We start from the raw sequence: 19,119 nt of genomic DNA on the forward strand, positions 1-19,119 counted from the left end.
CCCACCCCCCCAAAAAAGGCCCAGCCCCTTTCTTCGTCGTCGTCGTCTCCTCCTCCCCTCCTCCTCCATCGTCTTCTCCTTCTTCTCCTGTTTGTTTCTCAGTAAAAAATTAAAAGTTCAACAAATTCGTGTTAAGAAATGATGGGCAACGAAGAAGCTGACGACCTGCACGAATCCCGGGAAGAAATGGAGTCTCTAGTTCTCGACGAGCCATCCAATGGCCGATCTTCAGCCAGTGGCACAGTACCCGATCACCATGACCCGCTGCTCTCTTCCTCATCGTCTTCGTTCATCGATCGTCATAACCCTAACTCTTCTTTAAACGCCTTCCTCGACCCGCCGTCCTATGCCGAAGCCATCTTCACCTCCTTTGATTCCTCATCCAACGGCCACGAAACCCCCCAACTCTCTTCGAATTCCAACCCTCGAAGCTCCGATTACCTCTACATCTCGATCTCGGATCCCCAAAAGGAGCAAGAATTATCCAATTCCTTGGTCCCGGGTGGAACCACGTTTTACACGTACTTGATTACGACCAGGACCAACCTGCTCGAGTTCGGCGGACCCGGATCCGAGTTCAGCGTCCGGAGGCGGTTCAAGGACGTGGTCACGCTCTCAGACCGGTTATCGGAGTCGTACCGAGGGTTCTTTATTCCACTGAGGCCCGACAAGAGCGTCGTGGAGAGCCAGGTGATGGCAAAGCAGGAGTTCTTGGAGCAGAGAAGGGCATCATTGGAAAAGTACCTGCGGAGCTTGGCGGCGCACCCGGTGATTCGGCGGAGCGAGGAGTTGAGGGTGTTTCTGGAGGTGAAGGGGAAATTGCCACTGGCAAAGAGCATTGACGTGGCGTCGAGGGTGCTCGACGGGGCGGCGAGGTTGCCCAGGCAGTTGCTGGGCGAGGAAGGGATGGATGTGAATGCAAAGGGCGGTAGGGACTTGCTGAGGTTGTTTAAGGAGTTGAGACAGTCGGTGGCAACTGATTGGGGCGGCGTGAAGCCGCTGGTGGTGGAGGAGGATAAGGAGTTCTTGGAGAGAAAGGAGAGGTTGGCGGAGTTTGAGCAGCAACTTAGCAATATGTCTTTACAGGTTCTTGTTTATGTGCTTTATAATCATATACATAGTCATTGTAAGATTTTTGGGTCTTGGAACTGTTTGATTTGTAGGTTTTGTGAGAGATGGAATTTTGCATTGTGTGTTCCAGAAAGGGATTGATGGTGAAAATATGCTACGCCGTTTGGAATGCGACAATGAGAGTATTTTATTTCTTTTAAAGAAAGGGTTACACTCCAATGTTATTTATATACCCTCCCAAGCTTGTGGTGGAGAAAGCCTTTTACAGAAAGAAGTTTAGAGTAAATGAAATGCGATGAAACAAAGTGATTCCTAATGTTTTTAATGCAATTTGTGCTGACAAACGGCGTTGATGTAATGAACAATTTCACAGTGACTTCTATGGCCAATTATTGGGTTATTTAATGGTGTTCTTACTTTGATGGGTTACTTGTTTTGGTCGTTATTTTTTTGTACAAATGATTGTTTTGCAGGCTGAATCACTTGTAAAAGCTCAGCAAGACATTGGAGAGACAATGGGGGAATTAGGCTTGGCGTTTGTCAAGCTGACCAAGTTTGAGACGGAGGAAATCTTGTTTGAGTCTCAAAATGCTCGAGCTGCTGACATGAAAAATGTGGCTACTGCTGCAGTTAAAGCAAGTAGATTGTACCGGGAGTTAAACGCACAGACAGTAAAACATTTGGTAATTAACAAAAGCATTTGCTATAAGTTGAAATTTGGTGAAAACTGATGATGGGAACTTTCTTGAAAACTGTCTCCGTAGCACCACTAGAAAACTTTCTTTAACTGCAAATTAGTTGTAACGAAACTGAGAGAATATTTCTGGTCCACTGTCAATCTCTCACTGCTTCACTTACATAATGTTCCATCAACATTGCAGGATAAACTCCATGATTATCTTGGGATATTTTTAGCTGTCGGTAATGCATTCTCTGACCGATCAAGTGCTTTACTAACAGTTCAGACTCTTTCATCCGAAGTAGCTACCTTGCATGCAAGGATTGAGAAGCTTGAAGCTGCTTCATCAAAAATATTTGGTGGAGACAGGTCCAGGATGCGCAAAATAGAAGAGTTAAAAGAATCTATTAGAGTCACTGAAGAGGCTAAAACTTGTGCAGAGAGAGAATACGAACAAATTAAGGTAATGCCTTCCTTCTTGATTTGTGCAAAGGCACTATTGGCTCTCATCGCCTTTTGAAGTCAGCTCATTGATATTTTCAGTTGTGGCCTGATATGATCCCGTTGTAGATAACTATACTTGCTAAAAAAAAAAGTTGATCCAATGGTTGATTTGGTGGTTTTGGTTCAAGCTTAACTGATGAAATTCTGAATTTCATGTAGTCAAAAGCTTATCACTCTCTATGTATGGTGGGATACACACACATTAATGATCAGAATCATGCTAAATTTGGAATATAATAAAATCAATTGTCATGTGACGTGTTTATGTGTCAAGTTTGTTCATAACTTATTAAAAGAAATGTCCCCCGGGATTAGTTAGGACGTTGTTCTCGGACACCCGGTGCTAATAAAAAAAATGTCTTGTGTACTTGGGCTTTGCCTATCTTTATTAATATATTATTGATTACTTACAAAATAAAATAAAATAAAAATATGCATCAAGTTTGTTCATACATTAACTTTGCGTTGCAAAGCTCAAAGGCTGGAGAGGGAAAGAAAGGTTTGGATAGTGAGTTGAGATGAGATGAAAGTTGAATAAAATATTGATAGAATATTATTTTTTAATATTATTTTTGTTTTAGGATTTGAAAAAGTTGAATTGTTTATTGTATTTTGTTTGAAAATTTGAAAAAGTTGTAATGATTAGATGAGATGAATTAAGATGCTGTTTTAATCCAAACAAGACCTCTTAATTGTATATGAGGAATGTTTGAGATTTCACATGATAACTATTAAGTCATAGAGATCAGTATGTTGCTAGTAAACCTTCGTCTCAAAAGCTAAGACACTAGCTTGCCAAAAATTTGAGCCTGAAACTTCACTTTTAAGGATGAACTTCTAAACCAGAATGATAAGAGTACAATGGACTCAGTTATCCATAAGAATCTGGAAAGAGTCCTTTTAGATACTCAAGCAGATTCCACATACATCAAATGTCAAATTTCACATCATGTGCAGATATATCTTTTGCAATATGGAACAGAGGTCAAACTAAAATGATTTTTCTGTTTAAACTCCAGCTGGCTAGATGTTTTATATTTGGGACTCATTTTAGTGGGCTAGAAGTTATTCAATTGTGGGTGTGTCTGCATGTTGAAGAGTTATGACTTGAACGGTTAACTGGTGGCAATATATATTCTGCCTTTCGCTTACACATAATTCAATTAGTTTTGAGGTGATTTTTTTTATAAGCTTACATGTCACCTAAACCTGTTTGGCTTGTTTGGTAAAGCAACTACGTTATGGTTATGCACTGTTGCTTTCATTTTTCTTTTAGCTGGTCATGTGAATGTGGCTTTTTCTGATTGCTAATCATGGCAAAGCAAATATAAAGAAAGAAAACAAGCTATATAAGAATATTTTTTTTTGGGTAAAATAATATGAGCTTTTAAATTACTTTTAACTTAAATTTCCTAATATATGATCAAGTAACATAAGAATGGATAACGTGACTCGAGAGAAGTAAGTCTTCTATTTGGAATTTGCTATTGATGTTCATATAGGTTTAAATAAAATTAGTAATTTATCAGAGATATATATATAATTTTTTTATGTAATAATATATTATTATTACAAATGAATAACACAAACGAAAAGGTGTTACTTTATAGCACTAATTTGTAGTCAATAATGATACAGTGGGCTAGTTGATGATGTGGCTTTAAAAATTATATTATAGTACATAGATTTGCAATGATTTTAAATTTTCGGATTTTCATTTGAGAGTTATATTATTCTTACCATGGAGAGATTATGTCAATCTTGAATCGACTATTGGCGATGATGTGTAGGAAAATAACAGGAGTGAGCTTGAAAGACTTGACAAGGAGAGGCATGATGACTTCATGAGCATGTTGAGAGGGTTTGTTGTGAATCAGGTACCTTCTTTTTACATTGGCAATATGTTGTCCTGGATGAGAGTAATGCTGCTTTGGTCCTGATTCATGATGATTATTTTTGCAACTTAACAGGCAGGATATGCAGAGAAAATGGCAAACGTGTGGGAGAAGCTTGCTGAAGAAACAAGTGGGTATGCGAAAGATGGAAGCTAAAAATATTCGTCTGTTGTTTTTCAGACTTCCCTCTCTACTTTCTTCTGTAGTTCATGTATGTTGAGAAGTTGGATTATTCAACCAAGTTTCATCTCCACAAGTTGTGTTTCATCTCTACAAGTTTGAAATTTCTTTATGATTTTTTTTTTTCAAAAATTAACTGGCTCAATGCTTGAAAGCTTCTTTTTTGCTGGGGGCGAGCTGATTTAAAAGGTGCTGGACATACAAGTCAATTGGCAAGGCTTCACTACAACTATGTTCTGATTGGTAACTCGAAATAGACCTCCCTCCATCCAATAAATAGAAAAAAAAAAAAAAAAAACCGTATATTTACAGACGCTAATGCAATAAACTAAAAAAAAAAAAAAAAAAAGTATTGTTCAAGAATGAAAGAATCGTGGACTAAATAAAACTATCAGTCTTATTATTATGAGGAGCCCGCCCCCCCTAATCACTTGTTGAAGGGACTCCAGCTTCATCATCACTAGAACCAGCAGCAGCGGCAGCTGTCTCTGGTCTAATCTCTTCCAGTTGCTGGAGAACCTGCTGAACCTCTGGTCGAGCTGACGGTGAAGGATCAACACAATGCAAAGCCAATTTTAATGTGTTTAGCAACTCATCGCCGATCGTAGATGCATCCCTCATCAACTCTAAATCAAATACTTCATTTGTCCACTCCTCTTTCACGATAGAGGCAACCCACTGAGGCAAATCCACACCATTCATTGCCTCGCCAGGAGACTTTCCGGTCAGGAGTTCCAGTATTATAACCCCGAGACTGTATACATCAGTTTTCGTGTTGGCTTTCTTGAGCTTTGAAAGCTCGGGTGCTCGATAGCCTAATGCTCCAGCAGTAGCAATCACATTAGAATTGGCAGCAGCTGTCATAAGCCGAGAGAGGCCGAAGTCTGCAATTTTAGCGTTGTTGTGCTCATCAAGCAGGACATTGCTGGATGTAAGGTTTCCGTGTATAATGTTCTCGTGGGTGTGAAGGTAGAACAGGCCGCCCGTCATGCCCTGCGCTATTTTCATCCTTGTTGGCCAATCAATGGGTGTGTCGGGCCCGCGAGCTGCAACAAAATGGGAACAAATTATTGGTTGCTCATTTTAACGTAGTAAGCAAATCAAAACTAGTAGACAAATTACATGCCGAAGCCTCACCATGAAGGAATGTTGCGAGACTCCCTCTAGGCATGTAATCAAAAACAAGTAGCTTCTCTCCTTTGGGTCCCAAGTAAAAAGCCCTGAGAGCCAAAAGATTTGGGTGTCGGATTTTTCCCAGCACACCAACCTCGGCCTCGAATTCCCTCTGGGTTTTAGTTATTTTCTCTCTCAACCTCTTCACAGCAACTTGGTTCCCATCCTCCAATGTAGCTTTATAGACAGTTCCATATGTACTCTTCCCCATTATCTCTGCAGTTGCGCATAAAAGATCATCAGCTGTAAAAACCATTGGCCCGTCAAAATGGACTAGTTTTCCTCCAGCCTCTCCGCTCGCTTCGACTTCACCCCCAACAGGCGGGACCCCTTTTTCGGTCACGGCAGCCCTTCCTGTGGTCTGACCATCCTTTGCTTTTGATGCAGTCCTTTTCCTTATCAAACAACAGAGCAGTATGCAACATAGAACGAGCAGAACTATGAGGAGGGTTCCCGCTGCTATGAGAATGATGTCTTTAGTACTTAGTTTGCGGCCACGGGGCTTTGATGTCTCAGGAGATGGAGCCGGAACACCTTGAGAAGGCACTTGAGAGGGACATGGATTTGATCCACTAAATCCACATAGATGAATGTTCCCCACAAAAGAGCTTGCATTAAACTTTTGAGAGAGAGGAATGGGCACGGTACCGGAGAGATTATTGTAGGAAACGTTGAAAGACTTGAGATTTCGTAGCTCCGAAAGGGAAGCTGGGATTTCTCCGCTAAGATTATTCTGTGATAAATCAAGTTGTATAAGCGTGGAAATGTTGCCTAAAGTTGAGGGAATGTTACCCCTGAATTGGTTTCTCCTCAAGTTTAGAACAGAAAGATTATGCAATCTGTCAAGAGCTTCTGGAATTTGGATGTCAAGGTTGTTGCTCTCTAGATTCAAAAGAACAAGAGAGGATAGATTAACGAAGCTAGAAGGAAAGCTTCCATTGAGGGCATTATTAGATAAATCCAGTGTTCTTAGCCTAGACAGCCTTCCCATTTCAGCTGGGATTGCTCCACCGATCCGGTTATTATTAAGAGATATCTCTTCAAGCTCACTTAACGCGCTAAAAGAAGCAGGAATGCTTCCAGAGAAGAAGTTATGATCAAGTTCCAAGGACCTAAGTTGAAAGTGGTTATTTTTTAGTGCCCCACCCCAGGAGTCTGGGATAGAGCCAGAGAGATTATTGTGTTGGAGAGCAAGGAAATTGAGAGAAGGCGAGCGAGTGAGGCTGACGGGGATAGAACCTGAAAAGGAATTGAAGCTAAGATTGAGCCTATAAAGCTTGGTAGAGTTTGCAAGAGTAGCTGGGATTATATCAGTGAGCAAATTGTTACTAAGATCAAGGGTCTGAAGCAGAGGACATGAGCCTAATGAAGGAGGGATTGAACCTGAAAGCCGATTTTTGAATAGCTGAACTCCTCTGAGATTTGGGATAAAGCCCAGTGCCGAAGGGATTGACCCTGCAATAACATTGTCATGGAGGCTAAGCTTTCGAAGCGCTTGAAGTTGGCCGATCTTTTCAGAGATTCGGCCACCCAATCCTCTCCATGGAAGCTGGATTACAATGACCTGTCCTTGAGCACACTTAATTCCCTCCCAACCTCCCGAACAAGCTCCATAACCACTATCATTCCAGCTCCTCAAGAACCCTCTCGGATCGTCTAACTCATGTTTGAACGCTTGAAGTGCTTGATAGTCAGCCGCCGTCACAATCACACCATCCCAAACTTGGCTTGAGGCAGGCTTAGTGAGACTTATCAGAAGCGGAAGAAGCAAGAAAAACTGGGTGCAGAGAAGTTCTTTCAAAAACCCCAACAAATAAAGTGAAGGAACTCTTTCTTCAATCTTCCACTTTTCTTTCTTCTTATCTGAAATGCAGTGCCAATCTGCCCCACTTTCCATAAGAAGTTCGAGAATCGGAAAATGGTATTCGTAAAAAGCAAAGAAAGGAGGAGGGAGGATACAGGAGTTTGTATTATGCAGGCGTGAGTAAAACAGGAACAATCCGAGTTGGGAGAGGGTTTTGTAGTGAGAGAAAGCTAAGGGGGTGGTAGTTATTGTGAGGGTGCACGTGAAGAGTCACCAGAGAGAGAGAGACAGAGACAAAGAGAGGGAATCTTGTATTGGAGAGAGAGAGAGAGAGAGAGAAAACCCTAGACAGAAGTGTCAGGTGGGGGAGCAATGAGATTCACAGGTTCTGCTTCTAACAAGGCCTAACGGCTAGTTTTCTTCTTATAAACAAATGATGATATATTTATTGACTGAGAGGTTCATGGGAAGAATACAGTCGAGTGGAGTCGAGTCGTGTCGTGTGTTTCCAGGGGCTGGGGTGGGGTCTTTTATTGCCCAAACCGCTCCTCACAACGGCTATAATTTTCAAATGGGACCCATCCATGTCAAAGTCCATAACCAAAAAGAAAGAACAAATCAGATTTGTTCTAATCATCAAATCCAAAGAAAAAAGAAAAGAGTGTTGGGTTTGGTTTGGTTTGGTTTGATTTGATTTGAGCTTTAACTAAGCAGCAAGAGGGCGCGGGGGGTGGGGTAGCCTTTTTAACATTTGAACGAGGGGGCCATTCTTCGATCCGTACTACAGTTACTGTTACACCGTTGGTTGCTCTCCTATCCTAATCCTAGGTTGTTCCTTTACATTTCAATTCTCGTTTGCAAAAGCAGCATTTAATCACGAAATCTTTTGTTTTGTCAGTATAGACTTGGTAATCTCAAATCAACAAAAGGGTCAATGGTCGTGTTAAGTGAAACGGACAGGAGATGCCTGGTCCCCCATCTACTTTGACTGACAGTCCCAAGGATGACATTTGACCGATTCCCTTTATTCCTTTTTTTTTTTAAGTTAATTAAAGAGTTTTATTTGTTAACGAGAGAAATGATATTTATAATTGTGAATTAAATGTCATATAATTATTTTAAAATAATTAAATAAATATAAGATTTATATAAAAAAAATTATTTTTTTAATAATAAATTATTTGTTTTGTTAATGAATACTTTTTCAGATAATGACGCAGAGTGAGAGAGCTCCAATCCTACCCTCGGCAACTTTAGCACCGCCGATCTTAATTGGAAAATGCTTATATGCCCATTGATTAAAAACAAACAAGCAAAGCATCGGTCACATCTTAATTACAGCTCCCTGGAATTTTTGGTTTTAAAATGGTCAACATGTAATGTTATGTTTATCGACCTGAAATAACCTCTCACCCCCCCAACTTTGTACGTCAATGGGTCATCCTAATAAACTCAGTTCTAAAGAATCTCTTAAAAAGCAAGCAAAATGATTTATACAATATTTTTCACAATAATAATATATTAAATGAGAATATTTTGATAAAACACCTTATAAAAGTAACATGATTTTACAATAATATCACCATCTTACAATATTATTGTGAAGAAATGTGTTGTATGTATTATTACTCAAATCAATTGTGTTTTTTAATAAAAAAAAAGTTATTTTAATTTTATACTATTATTGTAATGCTTTAATGTAAGACCCAAACTACATAATCTATACTCTAAAATAACTAATCAATAGTATAATTGAAGCTCCATAAAAATAATATAAAAAATAATAACTTCTTATTTTTAAATAATGTAGAATTTCATACACTACTTATCCTTATCAAAATGAGGTATTACAATTATCGTCCATTTAAGATAAGTTTATTATTATTTTTTTAAAATTTTAATGTTCCTCCTTATCTCTCGTTTCCTCTAGGCTTTAGTTAATTAATTAATTAATCTTTGGTCCGAGAAGTTTGGGCTGATTGGCAATGGCCAAATCCTAGTCCAAATTTTACCCTTTTTTTTTTAATTAAAATGTCTTCTTTAATATTTCTTAATTTAGAGCTACAATAAATTTCTCTTCCAGTCATGTTTAGCGATATAAAAGATTAATTTATTATTCCATCCCTTTCCCTTCCTCTTCCCTCCTCTCTTTCCCTCGTATTTTTCCCTTTTCTTTCAGAAGATCATCGCTCCTCTCCCTCTTCTCTCCGTTTTCTCTCTTCCTCAATCCTCTTCAATCGATTGTCTCTCTGTTTCTGGGTCCAAAAATTATTGAGTCCCTTTCCTTGTTGGTTCCCATCGTCTGTGCGATTTCTCCTCCTCGCGTCGCCGTCTCGCTGAAGTTCCATCAACAATAACTGCCACACTCTTCATCTCTCGGTTTCTCTCGGTGTCGTAAGTTCTCTATCCATCTTTCAATGCTCTCTTTGTCCCTATTTTCCCGCTGTCTCGCATTTGGATTTCTTTGGGTTTTCTCAAGATATGATCTCAGGTTCTCTGATTTCTCAGTCTGACAGGCATGGGAGCTGACTTTCTGAGGTTTTGGCACATGGGTTTGGGAGATAACGCGGTAATGAAGTTATAGTGTTTTGGTCAACTTTGGTTGATTATGATTTATGGTTTTTGCTTCTTTAACGTGTTAAGCTTCTGATCCTTGAGGCTAGTTTTCAGCTTCCTGTGAGTTTTCATGAGATGAGTGTTTGATTTTAGATGTCGATTTTAGACGAGTTATGCGTTTGTTACATCTGTGTTTCGGATGGGAATGGTGATTGAGAGATAGGCACTTGATTTTAGAGGTGAGGTTTGATAAATCTGGTGTTGTCAATTCCTTGAACGACTAGAAATGGACAGAGTGATTCAGCCTCCTCTGGTAAATTTTTTATTACATTTACTGTTTATTTCTGCTCTATTTTACATTAATTTTTTTCTTTTCATTTCTGGTGGAATCGAATGGTAACTTGGGCTATGCTTTCTTTCCTTCTTACTCTTTGAAATTGCTTTTGTCTCGTGATTGATTATAAGTTTGCATTTCTTGGTTGTTCTTGTTGTTTAATTTTGTTCCAACTCAAGGATATGATTGTTGAGGTGCTCAGTTGATCATTTGGCCTGTTTTGGAACAGAATGGTTAAACAGATTCATGTTTTGGCTGTTGATGGTTAAATACAAATATGAAGTGTATTTGTAATATATACAAAAAAAAATTGTAAAATATTATTAAAATATATAGTATTATATTATTATTTTAACTTTAATATGGCTAGTTCAATGTGGATTCACCTAGCTAAAATTTAACCCTATAACCAAAACTTAAAATTCTAGCTAAAATTTGAACTTGACAATAACTAAGCCATTGCCAGTGCTATAAGAGCATCCATATCGACCTAGGCATAACTCCTCAAAAGCCAAAATATGCCTTTTGTGCTCTTTAAATCCTCTGCGTTGGACTAAGTAAAATGTGGGAGTTCAACATTTCAGCTATAATATATCCAAACATATATTCATCTTTGTCGTGACACTGTAGATAGCCAAATCAATATTTTATTTTAGAGCATTGCTATTTATAAACCTACACACTACACACCACAATTTTTTTATTTTATTTTTATTTTTTAAAGTTTTTTAAAATTTTTTTTTGTTTTTATCCTTTTTAAAATAATTGAATTCTTCTACCCAAGGACTGGAGTTCGAGTCATTCTTATCAAAAAAATAATTGAATTCTTCTACTCATAATTCATATACTACACATTTAATAAGAGAAATAAATTAAAAAAATTACAAAATATATAATGCGGTGTACGAGGCTTATGAATAGAATTTTTCTTTATTCTAAACTCACATCTCGTCCAACTGAAACAAAGCATTTACCTCGTGAATCTGTTACCCCCAAATCTCCTTTCACTTTCACTCCATTTCTCCCTCGCCCAACACCCCCTTCATTTTTTTTTCTCCTTGTTTCTCTCTTCCCTTCTCTTTCTCCTTGTTTCTCCCCTCCCTTCTCTTTGTCTTTCTTTCTCTCTTCCCTCTAGGTTGGCCTGACACTCCCTCTCTCCCCTTCTCTCCGTTTTTTTCCTTTTGTTTTCCAGTTCCCTTGCTGCTTTCGTTGTCCCAGGGTTGTCGAAGTTGAGAATCTAGGCTTAGCTAAGGAACGTGGGGAAGGAGCAGTCGATTTGCAAGAGAAAATCGACTGTGGAAACTGGCCCTAGACTACCTCTATTAGGGTTTCTAGTGTGCTTCACCGAAGGTAATATAATCCTCCCTTTGTCTTTGTTTCGATTTGTATTTTTATTGTTTGGCTTTGGCTTTGGCTTTGGCTTGATCAGTGGTGGTCTACATCATGTTTGGTTTTGGTTGTATGGTCAAGTTGGTGCTTATCTACTCTGTGCATTTTTATGCATTTTGTATTTCATAAGCATATGCATCTGCTAGTATTTTTATGCTCGTGAGGAATGCTTGTGAGGAATGCATTTTTTTCCACTTTCTATTTCACAAAGAAGTTCCTGTAACGACATTATTCTGTGTGTGGCATTTGGCAAGACTATACATAAGTCGGAAAATAAGAAGCACTCTCTCATTACCTGTTAGAAGTTGAACAGGCATGCCCACACATTCTGTTCAAACAAAAGGCCCATATGCTTCAGTCCCCTGCTCGCTCAGCATTGAAATTTTTTTGGTTCATGTTAGTTAGTTTCATGAAATGGTTTAGACAGGCACTAAAAGAAATAGGTTTAGTTAGTTTCATGAAATGGTTAATTTTTTGCTCAATAAAACCCAGTAAAAATGGTTTAGACAGGCACTACAAGAAATAGGCACTAACCTCTACAATCACTAAAGTTCCATTGAAAGTTGAGTTTTATAGCATTCCTCACTTTGATTTGTTTTGGCACTAACCTCTACAATCACTAAATCATGTGGTATGATTTCTTTTGAATCCTGCTTTTCCTAAAAGCCTGATCACTGGTGTAATAAGTAGTGTATAATCTAGGATTTCACCTTGAGAGAAAATGTCTTCTTGTCCTATACACTAGGACAAAGGAAAAATTGTATTTGCTTAGGAAAAGAAAGAGGGTTTTTTTTTTTTTTTTTTAGTTTTAGTTTTTCATTTTTCTACTGACTCTTACTCTTTGAAAAGTGCTCTTCTATGGCGTCTTGCCTTTCTATGATATACAAGCCACCTTTTCAAGGAATACAACAACATCCATTCGCAGTATAGTTTTGTGATTTGTAGATTTCAATTTATCTATGATAACTTTTATTGTTGGATTAGTGCTTGTTATGGTGCTGTGAGGGCAAATCACAGTGGGAAGATATTTTAAGTAAACAAGCCTATCATTTGAAAGCAACATAACAGATAGTGTCATTTGCTATTTGTAAGATTTGTTGTGGCTCCTAATCAAATTGATTGAAATTCAATGTGCCATGATTAAAGGGGTTGGACGAATTGGGATTGCAAATGATAAGATTATTATATGGCCAAAAGAAAAATGACAGGGTGGGTTGAGGAGCCAATAAAGCCTGTAACATCCATTCTGAAATGAAGTGCCATGGGTCCCAGAATGACACAATTTTTCCTGAAAGAATCTATTTATTTATCAACACATCTTTCATTCTACTAATCTAACACATAAAAGTATTAAGTATTTTGAGGTTTCTATAAGGTCTAATGAATTCCACTGCAAGTAGTGTTATTGCCATAACTCTATTAAATCCAGGGCCTTCACTCTATCAAGTAGTTGAAAATCCACCGTAAGTTTTGACACCATACTCAGGAGCCCTACTATTCCAAAATCCGTATATGTACAGATAGCATGTGCCAGAAACTTCCTCCAAGGGCCAGGACTGTGCTCTCTGTGAACCCCACTTTTAATTATGCTAGAACTACTCCCCAAAGGTTGAATCCTAGACCAAGGTATGCATGTGCAGATGATGAATCCAAGGGCTTCAGTTTAAGTCGATTGTTGTACATCCTCACAAGCATTTTAATCAAAGTGGAGTTATCTTATAGCATTCCTCACAAGCATTCCTCACAAGCATTCCCCACAAAGTGGAGTTATCTTATACAAACTAAAATTCTTCACGAGCAGATTTTGTTTTTCTTATACTGTTTGCACCATTTTGATCAAAGTGGAGTTTTATTATAGCATTCCTCACAAGCAGATTTTGTGTATGGTGTGCTATATGTGCTTGGTCTGCTATAGTCATTGCAAGCAAGGTTTTTACTAAAATTCCTCACAAAATAAATTAATGTGGTTTGCATGGCAGACTTGTAGATGGATGGCAAAAAGAGGAATGTGTATGTACTGGACAGGAATGTGTATGGCAGGAAGAGGATGAATGACAGATTTTTTATGATGGAGCTCATGATGAATTAAGATATATATTTTTTTTAAGTTAGGAATGTGTATGTACTGGATAGGAATATGCATTCACATTATTGGACATGATGAACGACGAACGTGCATGAATTGCTATTAGAAGACAGACATTCCTCAATAAAATTGTAGATGTAGTCTGTGTTGGATAATTAGATTGAAAAAAAAACAAATAGCTGGGAAACAATAAATTAATTAAAGGTTTAAATTATTTATTAACATATGGTTAGTATAATTACAAAATATGAAAAATAAATTAAAAAATAATATTATATTATTATTTTGGCTTATAATTACCTAGTCCAATGTGGGATTATACTTGAATGACTTTGACTTTTGCAAAACATCTAATTTTAGCTAAATTTTGATTTTAACTTTGGCTAGACCAATGCCTCTTAGCCATTTACCAAAATACAGGTGGGCAATGGAGCCCCACACCCCGTTGCCCTGCCCATGCATGGGCGGGGCGAGCCTCTGTGTCACAGATGCAAGGGCGGGTGGTCCTGCCCGCATCTGAGGCCTCCAGCGGAGGGGAGGGCTAGAGGGGCCTGCCCTGCTTATAAATATATATATATATATATATATTAAAAAAAAACCCATAGATTACTTATAAAAAAAAAACCCATTGACAAAATGACGTCGTTTCTCTGTTTCTCTCACATCACAGTGTCGCACAAGTCCACGACTCTCAGTCCTCCCTCAGTCTCTCTCCACTGATCTTCATCGCTCTCTGTGGCCGTCGTCGTCACTCTCTGTGGTCATCACATCATCTTTGCCGAAGGTAAGCCCCAAATCTGAACCTCAATTTTAATATTTTAAGCTTTTTTTTTTTTTTTTTGAAGTTATGGAGATTGGAGGAAAGTTGTGATTAAATGGAGATGGAGGATGAGATTTGTGAACTGTGTACTATGGAGAATCTTGATTTTGCATGTGATTTGTGAATGTGAACTGTGAATGTGATTTGTGAATGTGCATGGGTTTCGGATTGTAATCCTAAATTAATTTATGGTTTTTGATTTTTCAAATATTGGAATCCTAATGAAACTGATTTTTCAATCTTGGTTTTCTTTCATTTTAAATGGTAAATCACAGAAAATGTCAGTGCATCATGCGCAAGTTTTTGCACATATGCATGTGCTTGTGCATTTCTGTGTGCGTGTACATTCATTTTCATTAATTGAAAGTGCATGGACGTCAGTGTATGCCAAATTGCCCCAACTGGAAATTAATCCTTGAAGTCCATACGACTATGTCTACCATAAATGTAATTATAAAGTGAACATGTGATTTTGAATGCAAATTGTGGTGTGCTGTATGTGTAAATGATATAAAAATAACATTTATATCATATTGTGATGCATATAGAAATAAAGAAAACACATTATAAAAATTCAAAGTTGATTGTGTTGTTTGTGCATGCTTATTATATGATGTCTATTTTGATTTTGCATGCTTATTTTATAAAACAATTTAACAAATTATAAAAATGAAAAGGTTAGTAGCATGTTTTGATTGTTGATCTATATGTGTTGATTGTTGATGTCATTGGTATGTTTTTGTTTTAATTTCAGATTTGTTGATTGTCTTGGAGAATCTCTTCCTCTACTCCCTTAGATTTTAGTGCTAGTTGTCTTATCGGGCCTACCCTAACACCTAACCCTACACCCAACACTAACCTTAGTGACAGTTGTCCTACCCCGAAGCCCACACAAAACAAAAAAATTTGTTTCCATAGTTTGATCTCATTTTACCAAACTAGAGGGTAGTGATCTCAATAAACCTTCAAGCAAAGTGTAATTACTGTGGTAAACTCTATGGATGTCACTATAGGAAACATGATACATCACAATTAAATGTGCACTTAGAAGAACCAGTTTGTGGAGGGGAGAGAGTTTCAAGAATATTCTAGTTGCTTGGAACTTAGGTTTAATATTCATTCTCGTCACACTGTGGCAAATGATATTAAAAATACATTACCAAAAGAAGAAGGATTTGTTATGGGCCAATTGGCGGGTCAAGTTGTAAGTCTCACTACCAATACTTGGACATCCGTCCAAAATTATAATTACATGTCTTTAATTGTGCATTTCATTGATTGTGATTGGACACTATATAAGAAAATTGTGAAGTTTTATTTAATTTTCGATCACAATAATGAGACGATAAAGAATGCCTTAGATGTCGCAATAAAGGAGTAGGGTTGGCACGAGTTTCGATGGTTACAGTTGATAATGTCTCATCTAACGATATCGCATTGGTATATCTTAAGATTTATCTTAGAGAGACAAATAAGACAATCTTGAGTAGTGATTATTTGCATGTTAGATGTGTTGCATATATTTTGAATTTAATTGTGTCTAATGGCTTGAGAGACGTTGATAACTCGGTTGCACAGGTCAGAATGGCTGTGAGATCTTCTCCTGCTAGATTGGAAAAATTAAAAGCTGCTGCTAAGAATGCGAGCATAACATCCAAGAAGAGCTTTTGTTCTGATATTCCTACAAAATGGAACTCAACCTTCTTGATGTTGGAGACAGCCCAAGAATATAAGACAGCTTTTGAGTTATTGGGTAATGAAAATATTCAATATGTCATATATTTTGATGAGCACAGAGGATTAGGAAAGCCTAGTGATGATGATTGGGAAATAGTTGCTATCTTTGTAAAGTTTTTAAGATTTTTTTATGAGGTGATATTGAAAACATATGGTTCTTTATACCCTACATCTAATGAGTTCACTCAACATATATATAAGGTGAAAGAAGAATTGGATGAGATGTGTATGAGTGACCATACTAGGATGCGGGAGATAACATTGATGATGATAGTTAAATATGACAAGTATTGGAGGATTTGGGTAAGACCAATATTTTGTTATATTTGGCTATTGTTCTTGACCCCCAACTCAAGATTGATATCATGGTATATGGTTTGAGACGTGTGCATGGGGCCGCATGGACTGAGCTTGTTGGGGGCATGGTTAGAGACATCAACGGTAGATTATTTGATGAGTTTACTATGATCAGGGGTGGTAGTATATTTATCCCTACACCTACACCTACCCCAGTGCCTCTTCTAGAATCTGGGGCGGGAAAAAAGTGTAGGATGGTGTGGACCCAAAGCCTCTCACAGAACTCCCAACTAGTCTGTCAATCTACAGAGTCGAAGTCAGAGATAGACTGATATTTGGCAGGGAATCTTCTTCCATATACGGAAGGGTTTGATATATTTGCTTGGTGGAAGATCAATGCAATGAATATCTCGTTCTTGGAGATAGCTCGCAGTATTTTGGTCATCCCTATTAGCATCGTAGCCTCAGAATTGACATTTAGTACCGGATGACGCCTATTGGATCAATTTCAGAGTTCTTTGTCCTCTACCATTGTGGAGTCACTGATCTGCACACAAAATTGGATCGAATGGACTCAAATTCATGTTAATGAGACCGGCGAGGAGGAGAGTGGTGATCAACCTAAGACTGGTAATCGTTGATTTTAATGTTTCATTTTATTATTTTGATTTATTTTATTTTATTTATATTCATTTCATCAGTATTAAATTATTACTTTCAAATTTAATTGTTGTAGCCATGCATGATACGACATCTACCTTGGCTGCAGTATGACTTCACCATGTTGGACCCGACCCACCATTGCCATTTGCCATAGGTTTGTACAATTTGTATTGTCCCTTAATTTTTTTCGTATTTATTTTATTTTATTTTTGATATCTAATTGTTTTTATAATCTTACTGTCATATGCGCACCTCAAGCCTCAATCCTAATTTCAAGTCGAAATTCAAATGATATATTCTCAATGTCGCATCTTGGTCTCCATCATCTCATCTTGGTTAGTCAGATTTTAATTTGTAATTTTTTAATTTGTTTTTTGTTTATAATTTTAATTATCTTCCTATTCAATTCTTAATGTTTTAGATTTTATGATCTCACGACACACAATAGGCAACACTAAATTCAATTTTCACCCTTGGCCCAGGCCACCCACCCCAAATGTCAAAGTCAAAGTTCAACTTCAAAGTTCCCCTTTGTCACTTTTTTCATTTATGTTCAATTGACAATTGTATTTAGATTTTACATATTCAATTCTTTGTAATGTTGATACAATCACAATGTCGCTTTTATGTTTGTAATTGTTTATCTTAATTTGTATTATTGTAATGAGAAATTACTTACATCAACTTACTGTTGATGTAAGTCTCAACACACCCAGTGTTGTTAAGTTTAAAAAAAAAAAAAATTATAGTGTGCAGAGAGTGCGGCTGATGCGTAACCGTGCTCTATTGTAATAGTTTAGTTATTATAGTTTTATTATAAATTCTATTATTGTAAATTGTAATAGTTTAGTAGTTAGGACTTGAGAGTATTAGTAGTACTTCTTTAATCTTTTGTTGTCTTAATTTGTATTTTTTTTTTTTACTATAAATTCAATTTATTGTTATTTCAAAAATATAAAATTATACATTTTTTTTTCTATTGTTGGCCCCAAAATGGCTTATAAATATTGAAATGGGCTAAAAAATTGGCTGAAAACAACTTATGGGCCATTTTGGACTTAGAAACACCTTTTGGGCCCATGGCACATTTGGAGATGTGGGAGAGTGGATGGATAGGGTATCTGCTCTTGATACCTGGGGGTATCTTGCACCACGGGTCAGGTGTTGAAATTCCACCTTCGTCCCATGCCAGGCGAGGGGGCAGGGAGGGGGTGCCCCCACACCGTATGGTGCAGATAACACCTCTAAAATAACTTCCTAATACAAAATGCAAAATTTTAATTTTTTTTTTGGCTTCATAAGCTTATTAGGCCAAACATGGTGCATCTATTGGGATGAGAACATTCTATTTCCTAATCAAAATGCAAAGTGACCTTTGAGTTCAATATTTGAGAAATGGAGGCGTCACTTACGGATAACTCAACTAATTAAAAAATAAGAGAAAAATTTCATATCGGTCCAACTGTTATTTCTCAAATAACAGCTCGTCAATAAGTTTGTGCCACGTAGTTTTTCTATTTCACATTCAGTATGTTTGCCTACAGTTGATAACGTTGTGAAAGTCCACCTCCCTTCCAGTGCAAAAAATCCCCCTCCCCTCTCCCTCTTCCACCAAAGCCCACCCTCAACCTCTCTTGTTGATGACAAAGCCCCTCTGCTAGAACATTTACTAGTTAAAGATCTCACCCTTACCCATTGAAATCAATCATCTCTCATAAGCCATGCAAGACACTATTGGAAAATTCCTACTTGCTTCTCATCCAGCCAGAAAATATTAGATGAACACACGGCTGTAACCAGGTCAGGTCAGAGTGTTTTCATGTCCATATACTGTACAAATATTGCATATCAGTGCTGCTTAATCACAATTACATGGTGCAAAAACTTGCTACTCCATGGCCTCTCAGTTTCAGTGCAGGGTCCGAACGGAG

General features: G+C 37.6%; 2 protein-coding genes and 1 long non-coding RNA gene across 9 annotated transcripts; 2 read left to right on the forward strand and 1 right to left on the reverse strand.

Annotated features, from left to right (window-relative positions):
• Positions 1-4,444, forward strand: LOC108991872 (sorting nexin 2B-like). The gene is made up of 5 exons (XM_018966270.2): positions 1-1,086; positions 1,545-1,754; positions 1,953-2,213; positions 4,045-4,131; positions 4,225-4,444. Exons 1-5 carry the CDS (start codon positions 139-141, stop codon positions 4,303-4,305), a joined length of 1,587 nt encoding a protein of 528 aa, XP_018821815.1. The 5' UTR covers positions 1-138; the 3' UTR covers positions 4,306-4,444.
• A 12-nt stretch (positions 4,445-4,456) lies between these two features.
• LOC108991774 (probably inactive leucine-rich repeat receptor-like protein kinase IMK2) lies at positions 4,457-7,758 on the reverse strand. Its single transcript, XM_018966161.2, has 2 exons — positions 5,467-7,758; positions 4,457-5,375 (listed from the first exon to the last, which is right to left on the reverse strand). Exons 1-2 carry the CDS (start codon positions 7,397-7,399, stop codon positions 4,753-4,755), a joined length of 2,556 nt encoding a protein of 851 aa, XP_018821706.1. The 5' UTR covers positions 7,400-7,758; the 3' UTR covers positions 4,457-4,752.
• A 1,731-nt stretch (positions 7,759-9,489) lies between these two features.
• LOC108991828 lies at positions 9,490-18,091 on the forward strand. Of its 7 annotated transcripts, none has more exons than XR_001996213.2 (9): positions 9,490-9,700; positions 9,815-9,875; positions 11,389-11,546; positions 13,565-13,595; positions 14,342-14,455; positions 16,070-17,155; positions 17,262-17,342; positions 17,447-17,523; positions 17,610-18,091. It is a non-coding gene; the product is annotated as an uncharacterized LOC108991828 (long non-coding RNA). The 7 variants fall into 7 exon arrangements; XR_001996214.2 differs by lacking the exon at positions 13,565-13,595 and having other exon boundaries at positions 16,070-16,244; positions 16,430-17,155; XR_004802040.1 differs by lacking the exon at positions 13,565-13,595 and having other exon boundaries at positions 9,815-10,175.
• Positions 18,092-19,119: the final 1,028 nt, after the last annotated feature.

The sequence above is a fragment of the Juglans regia genome, chromosome 7 (genome assembly GCF_001411555.2).
Source record: "Juglans regia cultivar Chandler chromosome 7, Walnut 2.0, whole genome shotgun sequence".
In the NCBI taxonomy this organism is placed as follows: Eukaryota; Viridiplantae; Streptophyta; class Magnoliopsida; order Fagales; family Juglandaceae; genus Juglans; species Juglans regia.

Excerpts from the sequence above, each read along its gene's own strand:
- LOC108991872 (XM_018966270.2), top strand. The coding sequence starts at position 139 with ATGATGGGCAACGAAGAAGCTGACGACCTGCACGAATCCCGGGAAGAA. Across the intron at positions 1,087-1,544 it reads TTAGCAATATGTCTTTACAG|GCTGAATCACTTGTAAAAGC; the intron begins GTTCTTGTTTAT and ends ATTGTTTTGCAG. Across the intron at positions 4,132-4,224 it reads GAGGGTTTGTTGTGAATCAG|GCAGGATATGCAGAGAAAAT; the intron begins GTACCTTCTTTT and ends GCAACTTAACAG.
- LOC108991774 (XM_018966161.2), bottom strand. The coding sequence starts at position 7,399 with ATGGAAAGTGGGGCAGATTGGCACTGCATTTCAGATAAGAAGAAAGAA. Across the intron at positions 5,376-5,466 it reads TCTCGCAACATTCCTTCATG|CTCGCGGGCCCGACACACCC; the intron begins GTGAGGCTTCGG and ends ATTTTGTTGCAG.